Source organism: Trichoplax adhaerens, genomic scaffold (assembly GCF_000150275.1).
Source record: "Trichoplax adhaerens TRIADscaffold_4 genomic scaffold, whole genome shotgun sequence".
NCBI lineage: Eukaryota > Metazoa > Placozoa > Uniplacotomia > Trichoplacea > Trichoplacidae > Trichoplax > Trichoplax adhaerens.
The window spans coordinates 6,949,456-6,970,250 of record NW_002060946.1 but is presented as its reverse complement, the minus strand read 5'-3'; the positions used below and the strand labels follow the sequence as shown (position 1 = coordinate 6,970,250).

The window sequence follows — 20,795 nt, the reverse complement described above, 5'->3', positions numbered from 1 at the left end:
AATTTATCATTGAACAGTTATCAGCTCCAGTGACTTTTAAAAATTATGAATTTCAATTTCATGCTCAGCGATTTTCAGAGGTAGGTAGGCTACATATAGAAAAGATTAAAATGTGTTTTATTCATTATGTTAAAGGTTACGGTATCGTTGTGGAATGAATTTGTTATTCAATGGTGCTTTTGACTAAAATGCTAGCTAATAATTATAATTTTCAAATTGAAGGTTATTGTTCCTAATCCTAGCGGTTGTATCCGAACTGAAGTGTATCGCCGTACATCACACTATGATATGTTTAGCTTTTTAATGTCACCATATCGCAAAGTTTCGACATTAAGTGAATTACAAACTGACAATATTCCAAGTAAAGCTGTTGATGAAGCCCTTGCTATACGGTATAATAACTAGTTATGTTAAATTTTATCGGACCTTTAGGTCCATCTTGGTCCAGTAGTATAGTATTATTTATATTCGACTGGACTGTATTTTACTTATAGTCGAGCAACTGGTTTGGAACTACCTATGGCTATGAGATATCGTCATTTAGCCGCAACTGCGAAAGAAACTGTAGGCGTTTATAGATCAGATATCCACGGACGGGGATTGTTTTGTAAAAGGATTATTGAAGCCGGAGAAATGATTATGGAATATGCTGGTACTAAAATTCGATCAATTTTAACCGATAAGCAGGAAAAGTATTACGAAGGCAAAGTAAGTATTTTATCTGGAAGGCAAGCCAGAATCAGTCTTGAACGAATCTAATTCGATAATAATTGTATCTTGAACGTTAATTCTATCTTTTTAATTTAATGATTGCCCTAGGGTTTAGGTTGTTACATGTTTAGGATCGATCGTGATGAGGTCATTGATGCCACTCTTAGTGGCAATGCAGCTAGATTTATTAATCATTCCTGTGATCCTAATTGTTATTGCAAAATTGTACCTATTGACAATATTAAGAAGATCATAATCTTTGCTTTACGAAGGTAACGTAGACGCTATAATAGAATATTATCATGCTGTATGTAGCATAGTAGATTCGGTCTGTAACGTTGACGATGAGTATATTGTACAATATTGCAGAATCTATCCTGGAGAAGAACTGACATACGATTATAACTTTGCGAAAGAAGATATTAAATTACCGTGTAACTGTAGTTCAAAGAAATGTCGAAAGTTTTTGAATTAAACGATTCAATTTCAAATTGCGATCAAAGACTATACAAGCTGTAGATTACCATCTGTAGTATAGCCGTAGAAAAGATTAAATTTCTTTACCGCTGTAGTTGAAGTACAGTATCGATAATGACTAATTCATGATAAAAGTGGTTGAAATAGTTAGAATTATGCATGCAAGTGATGTTGAAAATTCTTTTATCACTGTCTCGGTCATCAATCTGCTACGCGTAATTCTACCAATATGTCCTGTGAAGTAATGCTGTCATTGGAAAAGAAAGGTATTTTGTAAAAGTGTATAAATAGACAATTTCCAAATATACAGTAGAAGATAAATGTTTTATAACAGACTATCCGAACTATTTTACCGAGATAGGATAGTAGCAACCAGTAATCAGTAACATACTGTAATAATAAGAATTTTATGTCAATCAGCCATTAACAAGTGATGAGGTATTATTAACAACCATAAATGTAAAATTCTGATATAGATGTTGTAAGGAAAGGTTACTGTATTTATAAGCGTGTCTCATTGCTGAATTGGTTAAACTCGAGACTTGTAGTAATATACTCGCAAATTATCGTACAGGCTTACATCATTATGATGATGACACTATTATATTATGTCTCGTAATGTAGTGAAAGATTGTGTATTTTTTATTTGGAATATTGACCTACTTCTTATGTAATATGATTGCATATCTGCTACTAATAGTTAGCTTTGCCTAAGCTACGCCGACGTTGTACGTAGGCAATCCATTTAGGTATTTATAAATGAATGTTATATATGTGTTGTTTATTTGTAGTTGCTACTACAACGATGTGTTTCAATTTCTTTTTGTATCGCTCGTCAATAGAAAGTCATTACAGTTATATTTATCTCCATTGACTATACTGCATACTGCAAAAAGTATACTGTGTGTGTGCGTAGACTAGTGTTGTACGTGTATAGTAATGTAGACTTTATGTACATCGTCGTTGTAGTACAGTATTTATTTATTGCATCTGCTATTTTACACGATATCGAAGACTCAGGCCAAAAAGTGAATGATATTTTAAATACTCTACCAACTTGAATTGCGTTTCTAAGCCACTGTAGTAATAGGATGACGAAAATGTTGGGTTTACTGCATAACACGTCCTCATCGGTCGGTGTTAGCAATAAATGTTGGTCATTCTTATTTTCTTGCTAGTTTGTCAGTGTCAATCAGTGCTCCATACAATCATCGATGAGGAGATTGCTTATTTATTCTATTGCCTGATGATTTATTTTTGAAATATTGTTATGATATCGAATGATTGTTAATTTGTTATGACGAATTCAATCGAAGGCTGATTTCAACTGGTTTGATATCCTTTAAAATGTTGAATTATCCTACCGTCTAATGCCTGTTAGGAATAAAATAATACGACGTATAATATACCCTTATTTGAAATCAAGCGCAATCTTTGTCGTATGGGCACTACGTTGTATATCAGTGCGCGATTAAAGGCTCTCTGACATATTGTGATGATATCGGAAAATTGATAGTGGCTGATTGGTTGTGATGAAATTGGATGGAAAGCCGATTTTAACTGATTTGATATCCTTTCAAAATGTTGAAGTACCCTACAGTCCAATGTCTGCAAGGAATAAAATAATACGGCGCATACGCGTAGCATAACCGTTTCCGCCAGCAACTCCTTCCTTGAAAGCTAGCGCAATCTTGGTTGTAAGGAGGACACTACTATTATACAAGATAATATAGGCGAGTAGATGTTCTCGTCCAGGTTGATTGTATGCAATGTGTGGTTACCAAAAATAGACACGTAGAGGGTATTTCTGAGGTCTTTATCTTGACATTATGATTAGACATGGATCTGAGAAAAGTTGGGTATATTGTGAGACATGAAATTGGCAGTCCAATTGGCTAGTACCTGCGCCTCTACAATCGATTACACTACCATATGGTATCGTCTTGTAAAAGATTTTTTGCATATTACTCTTTCGCGATAATAATCGAATTCATACGCGTCCGTACTGGATTATATAACATATTGAATTGGGTTAATCGATGGATATGGCTCTAAAGAAGTGCTGTGCCGCCGGCTACGGCAATCAAGGCGGGATTGATGATTGAAAAATCCCTAGGGATTAACCAACTAGCGTCCATTGCAAGATGTACAGCAAAATACTGTCTACGCTACGATGCTGTTGCATAGTATTGGTACAGTAATACGATCAATGTAGTACTGCATTAGTACACAGTATGTACATCATCGATTGCATGGCGATGAACGAATAATACAACGCGTGGGATAAGCGAATTTTACGACTGGCTTTTTGGTGATTACTGTCTTTATCTATACTAGCGAAACTCGCGTTAGCAGTTTGCTGTACTGTCACGCTAGTTGATAGAATATTTTTAAAATACTTGGCTGAAACTATTGTACTGAAGCTTATGTCATACACCACTTCACATTTCTATAGAATAAAAATAGGGAAATTCATCCATTTCTCAGTGCGATCGTTTCGGCCAAGTCTACCAAGAAATTGGGGATAAACTAGCGGGGTCTAATGTAGTGTAGTGTATTGCCTACACAAAACTACTGTAATTAGCTGAAATCACGACATGTAGGTACCGTTGAAATAATGAATAATCAAGTATAGCTATCCTTGTAATGCAATATGTGTGCATCACTATACCATGGTCGATTGAGCAATATCGAGTAGATGGTGAGATAGAACGATATTGAATATAACTATTCTTGTAATGCAATATGGGTGCATCACTACACCATAGTCGATTGAGTAATATCGAGTAGATGGTAAGATAGGTGATGGAAAATGGTCAAACAGAACGATATGCAATATAGCTATCCTTGTAATGCAATATGGGTGCATCACTACACCATGGTCGATTGAGCAATATGGAGTAGATGGTCAAACAGAATGGATATGCAATATAGCTATCCTTGTAATGCAATATGGGTGCATCACTACACCATAGTCGATTGAGCAATATGGAGTAGATGGTGAGATAGAACGATATGCAACATAGCTATCCTTGTAATGCAATATGGGTGCATCACTACACCATAGTCGATTGAGCAATATCGAGTAGATGGTCAAACAGAACGATATGCAATATAACTATCCTTGTAATGCAATATGGGTGCATCACTACACCATAGTCGATTGAGCAATATCGAGTAGATGGTCAAACAGAACGATATGCAATATAACTATCCTTGTAATGCAATATGGGTGCATCGCTACACCATAGTCGATTGAGCAATATCGAGTAGATGGTGAGATAGAACGATATTGAATATAACTATCCTTGTAATGCAATATGGGTGCATCGCTACACCATAGTCGATTGAGCAATATCGAGTAGATGGTGAGATAGAACGATATTGAATATAACTATCCTTGTAATGCAATATGGGTGCATCGCTACACCATAGTCGATTGAGCAATATCGAGTAGATGGTCAAACAGAACGATATGCAATATAACTATCCTTGTAATGCAATATGGGTGCATCACTACACCATAGTCGATTGAGCAATATCGAGTAGATGGTCAAACAGAACGATATGCAATATAACTATCCTTGTAATGCAATATGGGTGCATCACTACACTATGGTCGATTGAGCAATATGGAGTAGATGGTCAAACAGAATGGATATGCAATATAGCTATCCTTGTAATGCAATATGGGTGCATCACTATCCGATGGTCGATTGAGCAATATCGAGTAGATGGTGAGATAGAACGATATTGAATATAACTATCCTTGTAATGCAATATGGGTGCATCACTACACCATAGTCGATTGAGCAATATGGAGTAGATGGTGAGATAGAACGATATGCAACATAGCTATCCTTGTAATGCAATATGGGTGCATCACTACACCATAGTCGATTGAGCAATATGGAGTAGATGGTGAGATAGAACGATATGCAACATAGCTATCCTTGTAATGCAATATGGGTGCATCACTACACCATAGTCAATTGAGCAATATCGAGTAGATGGTCAAACAGAACGATATGCAATATAACTATCCTTGTAATGCAATATGGGTGCATCGCTACACCATAGTCGATTGAGCAATATCGAGTAGATGGTGAGATAGAACGATATGCAATATAACTATCCTTGTAATCCAATATGAGCAATATGGAGAAGATGGTAAGATCGAAATTGGTCAAATTGAAGGTGTGGTGAAGATGGATTAAGTCAGTCGACTTTGGTACCGTTGAAAGGACGAGCAATCGAGTCAGCGTACACGGTTGACCGGTCGATGGTCAACCTTGTTGCCGGTGGTCACGTGATAAGTGTCATGGATTGGATGATGACGCTATGATTGGAGGCGGTGTTGGTGTCGACAATTGTGTCACAACGACACACTGGAGTCGACTCTGGGTATGGGTTACTATGGGTTACTGTCCTGTACTACAGACGCTTGGACGGGCAGAAGTGATGGCGTCAAGTCGGAGCAGACCATGACGTTGGCTCATGCACAAACATGACTGCCCAACCCATACACACTATCGTCGTTTGTTGGCTCCATCGACTTTCTACCCACAAGTCGGCGCTCACGTGTTTGTTTGCCCCCCTTGGACCGGTGTGGACGCGTAGTGCCCATGGTCGACTGCAAAGGAAAATAGTCGGTGATATAATCCATACAAGAGTATACGCAACAATGGAGTGTACCAGTGGTAGACTAGTCATAGCAAGTTGAGGCATTTTCCCCCATCTACAGTACAGTACAGTATTCCTCCCTGCCGACCGTCAACCGTACACTGTACACTGTACACTGTACACTGTAGCCCTCACCCGCTCGACCGGGGTCGGCCAGCCTAACCATTTCAAGGTGGGTCTGGGACAGCCCTACCCCACAAGTGGATGGCCAAGAAGGCAAAAAGGACAAGACGAAATGTTTACCTATTGGCTTGCTTGCATCGATCAGCCTTGCTATTTGTCCATTTCATCAACGCTCATTTTATCCACAGCAGTTGTACAACATCTTGCTTGAATTTAAGTCTTTATTAAGCGATCCAGTGCTCTCTTAAAGGCACCATTGACCGGCTACCACCGTTGTCCATTGCTTGGTGTACAAGCACCAGTGGATATCCACTCGATGATGTTGCAGAGTAATCATCGTCATCATCAACATAATAATATGAGTAATCATCGATGGCAACAACAAGAATATTCAAATCATCAGCAGTCGTCATTCCTTCCAACAGCATCCCTTCATGATCATCCTAGTGGAGGAGCCAATATGGCTACTACGCCTGCTGCTGCTGCCGCTACTGCTAATCCAACCAATCCATCATCATCCAATAATGCACGCTCAACATCCAAACAGAAGCAACGCAAGAAAAAACACGAAGCCACTTCGCAACGTGAAGTAAGTCTACCATAGCAATCCATCATCATACTGATTTTTCATCAAATCATCTTTCTGTATCTTGATGCACACAATTTGGCCTCGTTTCAACATGATTGTATCACTGGCTGCTTTGAGTTTATCATTGCATTGGAAAATACAACATTTCAATCCTACTCGTAGTACCAGCCGATTGCAATCATGCATTGCATGAAACTTGCCATCATTTCTTCTTTTCTTGCTATCATTTTTCCCAATTCTATTTCCACCCTAATCCAAACAGTACTCTACTCGGATCAGATGGCAATGATGTATTGGATTGCATTTTCCATCCTTTATCCTTGCTTTTTTTTTCTTCTTAACATCATTCATTGTTTTATCTTGCCAATCTCCATTTCGATCCCAATCAGTCATGATTATCATCACTACAGTTTTTCCGTCAAAAGTGACCATTCCATTTTACAACCACAAGAAAATATTCATATCAGCACGATTTTGCATAATAGCCGATCGATAGATCAGGCCTTTCAAATGAATTCTACAACGGAGTACAACAGCGGATAACAACGATTCCCATTCTGCTTATCATCATCTCATTTTTTTTTTATTATTATTATCTCTACGACTATTTCCTTCTTAATCCGTTGTCATCATTATTTTATGAACAAGCTTAAAATATGTCGTTGATCAATTCATCATCATGAGACGACAGTGTAATAAATCAATGTCAACATTTCATTTCTTCTACCAGTAATGCACTATCAACATGAAATAGACTTTGCTAACAAGTAAAAGAGGGAGGGAGGGACAGCCAATCAGTCATGATTCCCCATTTGGCTTACTATCCTTTTTTCTCTTGCCATCATCCAGGAAATGATTCATCTTTATTTCCTACCCTACCCAGTGACTCATCGTCATCATCATTTCAATGATAAGCTTAAAAATATGCCGTTGATCCATCATCATGTGGCACCAAGAGGAGATGAAGATAAACACAATTTGGAACATAAAAAAACGCTATCCAGATGAAGGCAATGACTGTAGAAACAAATCTAGGATTGGATAGCATTCAATTCATCCTTGAACTTTTGATCATCATCGATTTGATTTTGTTCCCCTATCCTAACCTGTCATTATTGAGTCAGAAAGAATCGTGAGATTGGATTGTTATGGCACGCGCACAGTGTCATCCAACAACATAAGCATGATTATTTAGGATAGAAAAAAATATGCTACCAATATGGACGCACCTCCACACAGCAGTAAAAAGGAATGATAGTCATGATTCGTGATCCGACTTATCATCGTCCATCCTTTTGTCCTCTTGACCCCAAATTAAGTTGATTTTTCATCGCCATTTCCTTTCCAAGAACTGCACGATAAAGTATCCAAACTATCAGCACCATGGAATCATGCTTTCGCTTACTCGAATCTATAAATGTTAATGTTATTTTTCAGCAATGATATTCTCTTTCATTAAATATTCTTATATATTTACTTCTCACATAAATTGGATTATGTTCTCATTTTCTATTTGCTTTCCTCCTGTCTCATCCGAATGAGTGATCGTCAACTGTCTATTAATTTCATGTAGACAGATAGCTTATATGATCAACGGGCGGAGTAAGATACCAATTAGCTTTCCAACAGCGGCATGGATAAGATGTTTATTTTAGCTGATTGAGAACTCTTCAGAAGCAGTTTCATTTTTTCCAAGTTTTATTTTTCTTGTAAACGGCATCAATTGAATTGTTTTTACTGCCTTTGATCGATTTTTCCCTTTCTAGCTTTTGCAAAGTGATTGTAGATGATACAAGTGTTCATTATTAGACTAAAAAGGCGTCCTTTCAGGCTTTCGAAGGTGAGATTATTTCACCTTGAATTACCACCAGAAAGGAATACGCGTTCATTAATTAAAACTACACTAGCATAAGTTTGCTTAACTTGATCCTAGTAGGGTAGTAACACCGTTGTGAAAACGTAAATCGGTCAAAATCTTTTTTTCAAATCGACGTCTTACTAGCCATCTGGACTATCAACGATTCAATGATGGAAGCATAAAGTTCTTGGATAGATCACTGTTTTATCTAGAGTAATCTTGCCATGAAGCTCATCTTTTTCCTACCTAATTAAGATGATTATCCGTCAAACAATTATCTAGCCAGGTTAATCAATCGATTATGCGATAGGCTACTCACTATTACTATGAAATTGTAATATGGATCTTTATTTACTGAATAAAATTGTTTGATGGCAAGATTGAACGCAGCAATCGTCATTTTTTGGGGGGTGGGGGGAGAGGGAGGAAACGAGAAAAGTTGTATGATATCATATCTATACGTATATACTGTACTTCGATTTCGATTTGATGGAAACAGAACGATCAGATTGTATCCACATTGATTCGATTCACCGAAATAGAATCATAAGATTGTATCCAACGCAGAATGAAATGCATCCAAGTAGAAAGATCACTTTGTATCTGACTCAGAATTCGATTCATCGAAATGGAGCGATGAGATTGAACCCAACATGGAATTAGATCACATTGTATCCAACACAGAATTAAATTCATCAAAATTGAACGATCCGATTGTATCCAACACAGAATTAAATTCATCAAAATTAAACGATCCGATTGTATCCAACGCAGAATTAGACTGATCGAAATTGAATGATGGCATCGTCTCCAACTCAGATTTACAGTAGATTCATCGAAAATTGAAAAATACGGCAGGAAGAATTTGACTTCCTTTTCCTACGATTTAACCTAACTTACAGTACTTTCGCCATGCTACTGTTGTATAGCGATACAATCCCTATTCCATCCTTCTATCCCAAAAATGGGAAATAACATTTTTACTGCAACAAGACTGGGAAAGACGACGATCTAATAATGGCTTCGATCGATGATTTTATTAATGCATAGTAACATGAGCATGGTCTTAGCCATAACTTCAATAACAACCAAGATGCAATCCCATATCCCAATAATGATATTTCCTTTACAAAGCATCCTTACTTTATTCAAGATCGATCTTATTTGGAGAAATAGTTAGCAATAATTCTCTCAATTATTGCATTTCCAATATTACCTACGCGTATTTCTAACGTTACGGAGGCAAATTTCTCTTGCTATAAGCAACTTATAAACTCATGTCAAGAGATGGAGATGAATTTCTAATTGGATATGATCGAGCTAAGCTAGACTTGAAATGGAAATAAACCAGATAATATTTCGCCATCATCTGCTATCTAGTTGTAAAGAATGTTATCCCCCAGTCATTGAAATTTATTTTATGAACTTATTATAATTGTATTATACACGTACATGATATGGATGGCAAAATAATTGCGATTGTAGCTTGGATATACCTCTGTAAGCCAAAAACAATTATAAAAGTAGAAGAATTGGACAGGAAAGCTTGACAATTTTTGAACGGGCTTTATGGGAATGATATTCAAAATACAGGATGGATATGGCATTAGCATCTTGATCCATCATTGCCTTGATCATGTCTATCATGGCTTGTGTTGTGGAATCTATTACTGGACAAATTGGTGGTAGATAATTGCTTTTGTCAATCAGTTTGGATACATTTTAATTGGGGATTGGCTTTGTTAATTTGTTATTGTAAGACACCCTAGTGGAATATTATTGATATTTGAATGCAACAATATTTTTCCATCTCACGTTGCCTTTCCGGTTGTTTTCCACCATACTATGGAACGCCCTTTTTTCACTCTTAAAAGTGTGGCAGTTGGCTAGATAAAACTCAAATTGATGAACATTAAACTCCATCGAGGCTAGATAAATTCTAATTGATCAACATCAAAATCAATCGATCCATAATATGCTTAATCCAACAGAAGCGTTGAAACAGAATAGAGATCAAGATCTACTATAGAATAAGTCTATTCAAGCTGTCATCATCGATTGAAAGTAAATTAATTAACTCTTGCTCGTCAATAGCGTTTTCAAACATGTAAAAAATAAACATTCATACTGCAAGAACTATAACAGAAGCAATGGATCATGATGAGGAGATAGTTTAAACCTTGAATCTATCTCATGCTTACTGTAGGCTTACAACTAGACTCGTATAAACTCTCCATGATTATGGCCATACAGGCAAGGTAGACATAGCAGCACCCATCCTTTGGACTTACTCGTAGGATAGAAATCATCGCTTATGCTTGTAAAATATCACCATAAATGGAATAGATCGAAGCACAATGGTTTTCTTTTAAGGATAGCATCTTGTGGAGAGCCGTAAGCTAGCGTAGAGGCCCCTATTGCTCTATTTACAAGATTTCTACATTAAAATGGTGAGCGATTGATCCATCAGTTAGGATGGAGGCCCATAGTCCTACATCCACCAGATTTCTCCATCAATATACATTCAAATGGTGGATGATTGATCGCTAAGCTAGGATAGAGGCGCCTATTTCCACGTCAAGATGCAGTACATTAAAATGGTGGATAATTGATCCATAATCCAGTGTAGAGACCGCTATTCCTACATCCACGATATTTCTATATTAATTTACATTTAAAATAGTGAGTCATTGATCTATACACGTAAAGCGAAGATAAATTCCTCTATTCCTACATTCACGATATTTCTTCATTAATCTATATTATATTAAAATAGCGGGCGATTGATCCATAAGCTAAGACAGAGGCCCCTATTCCTACATCCACGATATTTCTAAGTCAATAAACATTATTCATTAAGTAGCAGGTAATTAGTCTATAAGCTAGTGTAGAGGCACATATTTCTACATTAATTTACTGTGCATTAAAATGCTAGGGGTTTGACCTATTAGCTACGATAGAGCCCCATATTCCTACAGCCATGATATCTTTATATTAATTTACATTAAGAGGGTGAGTAAATTGTTCTATAAGCTACAATAGAGGCTATATTCCGACATCTACGAGACTTTTACATGAATATACAGTACAATAAAATGGCGAGTGATTGATCGACAAATTAGCGTAGAGATCCCTTTGCCTACATCCATTTCAATTGCAATTGCAGCCCATTGATTTGTTCACATTTCATAAGCTAGCGTGCAGGCCCCTAAATCCACTTGTATTAAAATGGAAAGTACAGTAACTGATCGCTAGATCGATCATTCGACTATCTATTTCAATTGAAACTAGTGATTGCTATTTCTGCGTGAAGACTCGCTTCAATTGATAGTATATCCTTGTAAATCAAGCAGAGTAATCTTCTCAATATATTTATCAAGGGTTAAAGGAACACCAATCGCAAGAAATATAATCGACGTATTTCTATGTATTTCATCGACCATTGGGATAGCCATCTTGAAATAGAGATTGGGGTTTATTTCAAGCGTGAATCACTTGCAAATTATCGCTTGCGGTGGGTTTATCAATTTGTTTCCTAATGATGTTGTTCAGGCCCAAATTAGATCATCTAATGAACTTTGATCTGCATAACCATGACCAACAAGATTCGTAATGTATCTGTAGATAAATTGGATATTCATAGTTGTAGATTCATTTCCATAGAGGATAATTGAATTTCCGATTCATTCAATTTAGCGAATAGTAGATAAAGAACATGAGAGAATGAAGGATGGATTGTATAAAAAGTAAAAGCAGTTGTACAAAGCTTTGAGCCCAATTTCATTATCGCCATCAAATCTATCCTCTATTAGACAACTTAATTTAGACGTATAACTTGATGATGTTCAATAAACAGGCATGGATCAAATGGGTAAAAGGCAACTCATGAGAGAGAATAGACGATGTTATTTTAGGACTCACTCACTTTGATCTTCATGACTATAAGCTACAAGACTCATACTATATACGCGTAGATAATCTATAGATAGATTGGATATTGGTAATTGTAGATTTATTTCGATAGAGGATCATTCAATTTGCGATTCATTAAATTGAGCGAGTTGTACAGTAAAGATAGAGTAAATCTATTGGAAGATGGATAATGGATAGAATAAAGGATAGAAGCTATTGCAGTAGTAGGCCTGGAGCCCAATTTCATCTACGCATAGAATTCTATCCTCTATTAGACATAGGATTGATGAATCATAAGATAGAAAAAAAAATCACACAAACTGTTGTAGTAGGCGTTGAGACTAATTTCAATATCGCATACAGTTCTATCCTCTATTGGATAAATGGATTGATAAATCATCTGATCGAATAAAATGGTCGAAACTGTGGTCGTAGGTCGAGCTCAATTTCATCATCGCCATGCTCTATTGCACCAATGGAATGATAACTCCTAAAATAAAATGAACGATATTCAACGCATGGATCCAATGAGTAAAAGACAACTAGACAGAGTAGATGATGGATAAAATAAAATGGTAGAAAAGGTTGTAGTAGACTGTAAACCCACTTTGATCATGGCATTGAATTCTATGCATAAAATGAATAATATTGAACGAATAATCATAAATCAAATGAGTAAAAGATAGCTAGACAGCGCAGAGTGATGGATAGAATTAAAAGGTAGAAACTGTTGTAGTAGACGTTAATAGCTTCATTTCATCATTGCATGGATTTCTATCCTCTATTGGACGAATGGATTGCAACTTGATGATGATGATGATCATCAATGAACAATCCTGGATCAAATGAATAAATAACTACGAGACAGAGTTCGTCCATTGAGGAATGGATGGATAGATTGCATCAAAAGATAGAAACTGTTGTAGTAATCGTTAAGCTTAATTACATGATCGCCTTCAATTCTATGTTGTACGTATTAGACGAATCAATTTGCAACTTCATGATAATAACTTAAGAGGATTAGAATCCGTTATAGTCGATGTTGAGTCTAATTTTCATTATAGCAGTTAATTCTACCCTCGATTAGACAAATGGTTGGAATGAGTACGTAAACAACAACTTGCTCCAAGTCCAAATAAACCAAGATTCAAGCCATTTACATGATGTTGAACATATTCTCTTGCAATACTATCAATCAACATTGTAAAGGCTATTTTCCACATGGGGTAGTACTGTTGTTCAACTACTTTTTCCACTACATGGAAATTAATGGAAAATAAATGTTATTGTCCTAGCAATCAATTGGTTAGCCAATGATGATCATTGCAGTCAATTTAATTTTTAATAGACAAATAAATAGAAGAAAAGGAGAATAGAATTAGGCCATGATTTGACTATTTATATCCTTGACCCAATGGGCAATCTCTGTTGAATCTGTCTTACTTTCTTGTAGAAGGTGACAAGTAATCTATCCATGTCGTTGGAGCCAGAGTAAAAGGAAGAAACATTATTGAAATTGTTTGACTCGACGTTTACAAAGTCTTTTTACTCATTATTGTACCATCAGCAAACTACATAAGGATAACTAATACCTCTTTCATCATGGATACCATCAAGCAAGAATAATTATCTTGTAGTTTAGTCATATACTTACCATGAAAGTCTTGTAAATTGGATGCTAATCTGATCATCATTCAACTCGATGGGAATTCAATTGGCCTACCATGGAGGATGTAGATGATCGTCTCTATCGTCGAGCAGTAAGTCGAACCAGATCCAATATGGGCATATGTCAATTTTTAAACGAGCTTGAGTCTGTTTTCCATCGAAGTTTGTTTTACCATTTGAATAAGCAACCCCCCATTTCCTTTCTTAGTTATCCTTTTCAATTGATTTTGTAAACTATCAGTACATGCGATGAGGAGAGTTTAACATCGTCTTTCAATTTTTTCCATCCTCAAAAATGCCAATCACGATCACTATCGTAGAGGTTGAACACCAGAAGAAAATTTCCAATAACAGTCTACGGCTAGATAGTCGTATGATCATTCTTTATTCATTAATGTGGTTACTACCATTTTACACCACTTATTAAAAGCATATTGGGGTTTATAACTAGAAGAAAATTTCCCAACAATAGTCTAAGGGTAGATAGGGACACCATGATCATACCTGTATTCATCAACTTAGTTGCTGCCATTTTACATCACTTGCTAAAAGGATGTTGTCAGTTTAGAAGCAGAAGAAAATTGCTAATGGCCGTCTAAGGGTAGAGAGGGACATGATGCCTTTCTTCATGAACTTTGTTACTGCCATTTGACATCACTTGCCAAAAGGATTCTGTAGGTCTGTAACCAGAAGAAAGTTTCCAATCGTAGTCTAAGAATAATCCGACTTTTATTTATCAATTTGGTCACTGCTATTTTACATCCCTGGCGAAAAGAATGTGGTGGCTTTCTCGATCACCAAAAGAAAGTTGCTGATGATAGTCTAAGGATAGACAAGGACATGATGATCATTCTTTTATTCATCAACTTTGTCACTGCCATTTCACATCCCTTGCCAAAAGGATGTTCGAGGTCTATAACCAACAGAAAATTTCCAACCGTAGGCCAAAAATGATTATACGTTTAGTCATAAACTAACTTACCGCCATTAGACATCACTAGACTCCTAAGAGAAGGTTGTGCATCAACAGCCAAAATATTTCCATCTTGTAGGACAGATAGAGACATGACGATGAAAATACTTTTAGTCAATCATTGGACTTTGTAAAAAGATATTGTAAATTTGGCATCACTAGACCCTTCAAAGGATCAATAGCCAAAACATTTCCATCTTCCAATAATAATCTATGGATAGAAATGGATATCATCATGATATTGTACTTTGTCACTAGCCTATTTGATCGCTTTGGTCCCTATCGTGACGGCAAAGAAAATAATTTCAAAGTTGTTATTCTTCCCTTGATAGAAATAGATCATGATATTCAACTTTGCCACTAGTATATTGCACTACTTGTTCTGTAGATGGGCGATGACGATGATTTGTAGCTGCAATCTATCATCCAGTAGAAATCGATAGGATGATGATACTTGAGTTACCTTCGATACGGCCATTTTTTTCGCCTATTTTTACTTTTTTCCAGCATTTGATGGGTCCAAGAAAAGATTTGCTATCGTCCAATCCAAGGTAGAAATACAACAGGATTATTAATGAGAAGGTTTCTACTTTGTTGTCAAGTACATTTTCAATCCTAGGTAGAAATACTCGTCAATAGATTCACCGATAGGAAAGTTTCCATCTTGTCCTCATTGAGAATACCATTTTCAATGACTCAGCATCCACAGTAAAAATACAACAGTATCATCCATGAGAAGGTTTCTACGACAATCTTGTCCCGATTGAAAATATTCTTTTCGATCAATCCATCCAAGGTAGAAATGCCAAAGAATCATCCATGAGAAGGTTGCTAAACTTATCTTGAAAATAATATTTTCAATCGCTCCATCCAAGGTAGAAATTCAACAGGATGATGAATAATATTGATGGTTCGGCTACTTTGCCTTAGCCACCCTTTCATGGCAAAGATCAACTACAGGGAATGAAAATTGAATCTTTCAATCACTTCTTTTTGCTAAGTAGAAATGAAATGTAAACTACTGGAAACAGACTTTGTGGTAGTCCATGGATGTTGATGGACAATATATTGTTGATAGAAATGTCTATTTAACCGTAGTAATCTACTGGTCAAGAAGGAAATTAAAATGGAAATCTTTGTATTCAACGGCTAAGAAGAAATAGAGTAGCCATGTTATCCTCCATTGGTACTCCTTTGAAGTAGTTTATTAGTTCATGGCAAGTAGAAGATGGTTGTCATCTTGTGGTATTCCAAGATAGAAATCAAGCGAATGATCATAACGCTATTTTAACATATCTACAGTATATATTAAAATAGGATACTGTCCCATTCATAAAAAAATTAAAATCTTCCGGCCACATGACAAGGGAGAATTGGATAGAATGATGGAAATACAATTCTGAATGATTTAATATTAATGGATAGGAAAATTGAAATTGTATAAGCCTCCATGATCGCCATGACAGCGTTTGCACACACTTTTGCGAAGCCATGAGTAATCACAGTAAAGAGAAATGACCTTCTTTTGACCATTTTATAAGGGAGAAAGGAGAGAAATATTGTCATCGGACAATCATCATATGATCATTGCAGCGTTTTCATGCTCTTACACACTTTTGCTAAGCTACGAGTAATCCCAGTAAAGAGAAATGGCCTTCTTTTGATCATTCTATAAGGGAGAAAGGAGAGAAATATTGCCATCGGACAATCATCATGATCATTGCAGCGTTTTCATGCTCTTATGTAAAGCTACGAGTAGCCAAAGGAAAGAGAAGTTGTAGAAATCATGATTATCACCATAATGATTACAGCGTTTGCACACAGTTATAAATAGGCCAAGGAATGGTAGATTATCGTTTTTCGAGGACTTTACCGCGGAGAAAAATTACGAAAAATTAAAATTTCCCATGGTAGAAATGATCACTATGGTGATTGTAGCGATTTTACACACTTCTGAGTTGCCGAAGGAAAGAGAGATTGCCATCTTTCGAGCGTTTTTTCAGGGAGAAGTGAAAAGAAAATTGCAATTTCACAAGGCAGGAATGATCAGGAAGAGAATTGCAGCGTTTTTAACACACTTCTGCTAAGCTATGACTAGTCATAGTAAAGAGTAATGATCCTTTTCGAGCACTCTACAAGGAAGAAAGGAAAGAAAAATTGAAATTTCACAATTACCCCTTTGATGATTGTAGCGTTTTCATGCGCTTATGCCAAGCTCTGAGTAACCAAAGTGAAAAGAAATTGGAGACATGATCTCCATGATGATTGCAGCATATTTGCACACTTATGCTAAGTTATAAGGAGTCACAGTGAAGAGAAATTGGAGACATGATCACCATGATGATTGCAGCATATTTGCACACTTATGCTAAGCTATAAGTAGTCACAGTGAAGAGAAATTGATCTTCTTTTGAGCACAAGGGAAAAAGGAAAGAAAATTTGAAATTTCACAATCAGTTTTGATCATTGTAGCGTTTTCATGCGCTTATGCTAAGCTAGGAGTAGCCAAAGTGAAGATAGATTGTAGATGTACATGATGACCATGTTGATTGCAGTGTTTTCATCTAATTATACTCAGTTAGGAGTTGTCACAGTGAAGGTAACTTGATCTTCTTTTGACCACTCTACAAGGGAGAAAGGAAAGAAAAATTGCAAATTCATAATCATTCTGATTATAGCAGCATTTTCACGCGTTTCTACTAAGCTAGAAGTAGCCAAAGTGGAAATAGATCGTAGACAGGATCACCATGAGAATTGCAGCGTATTCACACATGGATGCTAAGCTAGGAGTAATCACAGGAAAGAAAAATTGTTGTCTAATTTTCAGCCTTCTACAAGGAAGAAAAATTGCATTTTCACCAAGCTAAGAGTAGCCAGAGTGAAGATCAATTCTACACATAATCACCATGATGATTGCACGCTTGCATATACCGTTACTAAGCTATGAGTAGTCACAGTGAAGAAAACTGGTCTAATTTTGAACCCTATACAAGGGAGAAAAGAAGGGAAAATTGAAATTCTACAAGGCAGTTATCATCACCAAGATGATGACAACTTGTTTTCACACATTTATGCGAAATGAAGAGTAGTCAAAGTGAAGATAAATTGAATAAATAATCTCCATGATGATGGCACACTTTACGACTTGCATTGGCAGAAAGTCTTGCTAGGATGACAGCAATTTCATCCATTTAGGCGAAGCCAAGAGTAGTCCAAGTGAAGATAAATTAGACAAATGATCTCCATGATGATTGCAAACTTCAGGACTTGCATTAGCAGATAGTCTTGCTATCATGGCAATCACTTCCTCTTGTTGATCAGTCTATTTACCCTTTCATAATCTGCCAAAAGAACAACAACGATCGATGGAGTAGTCAACTCTAGGATAAATTAACATGACCAATGATGACTTTCAACCTTGCCTTCTACATCCACTACAATCGCCCATTTCGACGCCATAATCCAAATCAAGCTGCTAAGGAAATAAGCAATAGAAGAAAGAAAGTTATCACTACATTACTACTACCTAGGCTGATTTTATCCCCTTTTTGCATGATGGAGAAATTGTCTAATAAACAAAGGTTATCCTCATCCAATGCAAGATACAATGATTGATCTGATGAATTAATCTGTTGAACAACATGATCCATGTTGTTCAACAGATTGAATTGCCCATCGTTTTTAATAGCCATGCACAACATGGTATGGAAGAAATTTTTCCTTCAACCAAAGTCGTCCAGCCCAGATACAGCAATAAAGCCAAACCCATTGCATGATATCCTTTTCCAATCAATCAAGATATTCCATGATAAAATGCATATTATTCAACAATAATGAACGTTCTTTCCATCAATCCCATTTCCTCTTCCATATCCGTTATTGATGGTTAATCAAGTTGGCACACTATGCATAGGCCCTTTCCCATCGGTAATCGATTAAAAGCGCTGTAAATGAACAAGAATCTGTCGATTTTTTTTTGGAAATCAGTATCCGCCATTCCAATAAGATGCAATCCCTACTTTTAACGTAGAATTGGACACACTTTGCATGCCTATTACTAGCCTTGACTGGAGTCGAATTAATTTGTAGACAAACTAGCTCATCGTCATGGATCGCAATGATAGTTTCGACTTTACGATCAATTAGTCTTGATATCAATCTAATTTTCCCTTTCATATTCGTTCTTGATCGTGAATCAAGTTGGTACAACATGCCAGACATGATTTCTTTCCTTTCTCTATTTCTATTCCACCGTGATTCTCTACAGCAAAATTGATTCATAATCATCGTTGTTGTCCACTTCAATTCGTCACTTTCACATCGTAATCATGACGAGAAAGAGGATGGACAATTTACACATTTCTACTTCTAATGTACTATAAGTATCTAGGACAAAACTTATTCTTAGATCTCGTGATTATCAATATTCTAATGAGTAACTTTGACATCGTTATCGTGATAAAGGAAAGATAGGATATTATCCACTGTAGAATTGATTGAATATTTTGAATCACCGTGACTTTCTTCCATTATTTTTATGGATATTGAACAACTTGATAGGTTCTACTCTTTACTCATTATAAAATAGTTCTGACGACGAATCAATCAATATTTGTAGGCGTCTACAAGACAATATTGATACTTATAACTCCATTTTAGCTAAACAAATGGTGGAATAAGTAGATTGAATTTACTGATACATTGCCCTACTAGTGCATCGCATTAGCCATCGATCATTTCAACCTAAGAATAAATTACCGATTAACAACTCCATTCGTAGAAAGATATATTTATTTTAATATAGCCATGCCTAAATCCGCATACAGTAGTTGATTTATTTTGGAGAAGGATCGAGTCTGAGCTGGTACATCGGTTATCCCGCTGATCAATCTCATCAAACATGGATCACTTTAGCACATCCACTGATTATCGATCCATGCTGTAGAACTAATTACAGCCATAAACCACTATTCATATCATAGACATAGACAGAATGTTGTCCGTTGAAAAAATTTCATGTACCGATCTAATTTGCCTTGCTGATCAATATTGTCAGCGATGGATGGATCATGGTAACGCGTGATTACCTATCAACTGCCATTTTAATATTTAGAATAATTTTGCTTTCATCTTGAAGGCAATGGAAAGTATCGGATCGTATGACTTGAAAAGTGAAGAATGAATATCATACAGTTGTAAAGGCATTCTTGAGCACAATTTTGGATGGGGATAATAAGTTAATTAAAGGAAAGACTTTATATTCTTAATAGTAAATTAACGACGCGCCAGATGGCATCCTAATCTAATTGAAAATGGCGTCTTATGTCTGCTCATACTAATCAATAGCTTTGTCTTTACCTCATTTTGCCATCTTCAACATCAAAGTTATACTCGTACTATGGACCATCGCTATGGACTGTAGTCTATGAAATGAGGGAGCAACGACATGTTGAAGCTAATCGTTTATTCCCCAACAGCAATATTCATGGCTGCTATTGGATGCAGGGCAAAACAATCCCTTGACGGATAGCTACAATTGATGAGGATAATATTTCAGATAGTAGCATTTACAGGATTGCTGAATACTCTTCTTCTGTACCAGTAATTCTTATTTTCCTTTCCTTGTAGTCCTATTCATTCATGAATTCTTGTTGTGGATTCATAATCACCTTAGGTAGTTGACCATCGTTATGATCAATCGACCATTAAGAATCAAAAAGAGGATTCGGTAGAACCTCAAGGGGTAGTTTCTCATTTCCTTTGCAGCCATTTTTATCACCACAGAGAATGGAAACCATGAC

The 20,795-nt window shown here is 36.3% G+C and overlaps 1 protein-coding gene across 1 annotated transcript; it reads left to right on the top strand.

Annotated features, from left to right (window-relative positions):
- Positions 1-519: 519 nt before the first annotated feature.
- TRIADDRAFT_50258 (uncharacterized protein) lies at positions 520-1,186 on the top strand (the record flags this gene model as incomplete). The annotated part of the gene is made up of 3 exons (XM_002112154.1): positions 520-708; positions 820-983; positions 1,081-1,186. The coding sequence occupies 3 exons, from the start codon at positions 520-522 to the stop codon at positions 1,184-1,186; spliced, it is 459 nt and encodes a 152-aa protein (XP_002112190.1).
- Positions 1,187-20,795: the final 19,609 nt, after the last annotated feature.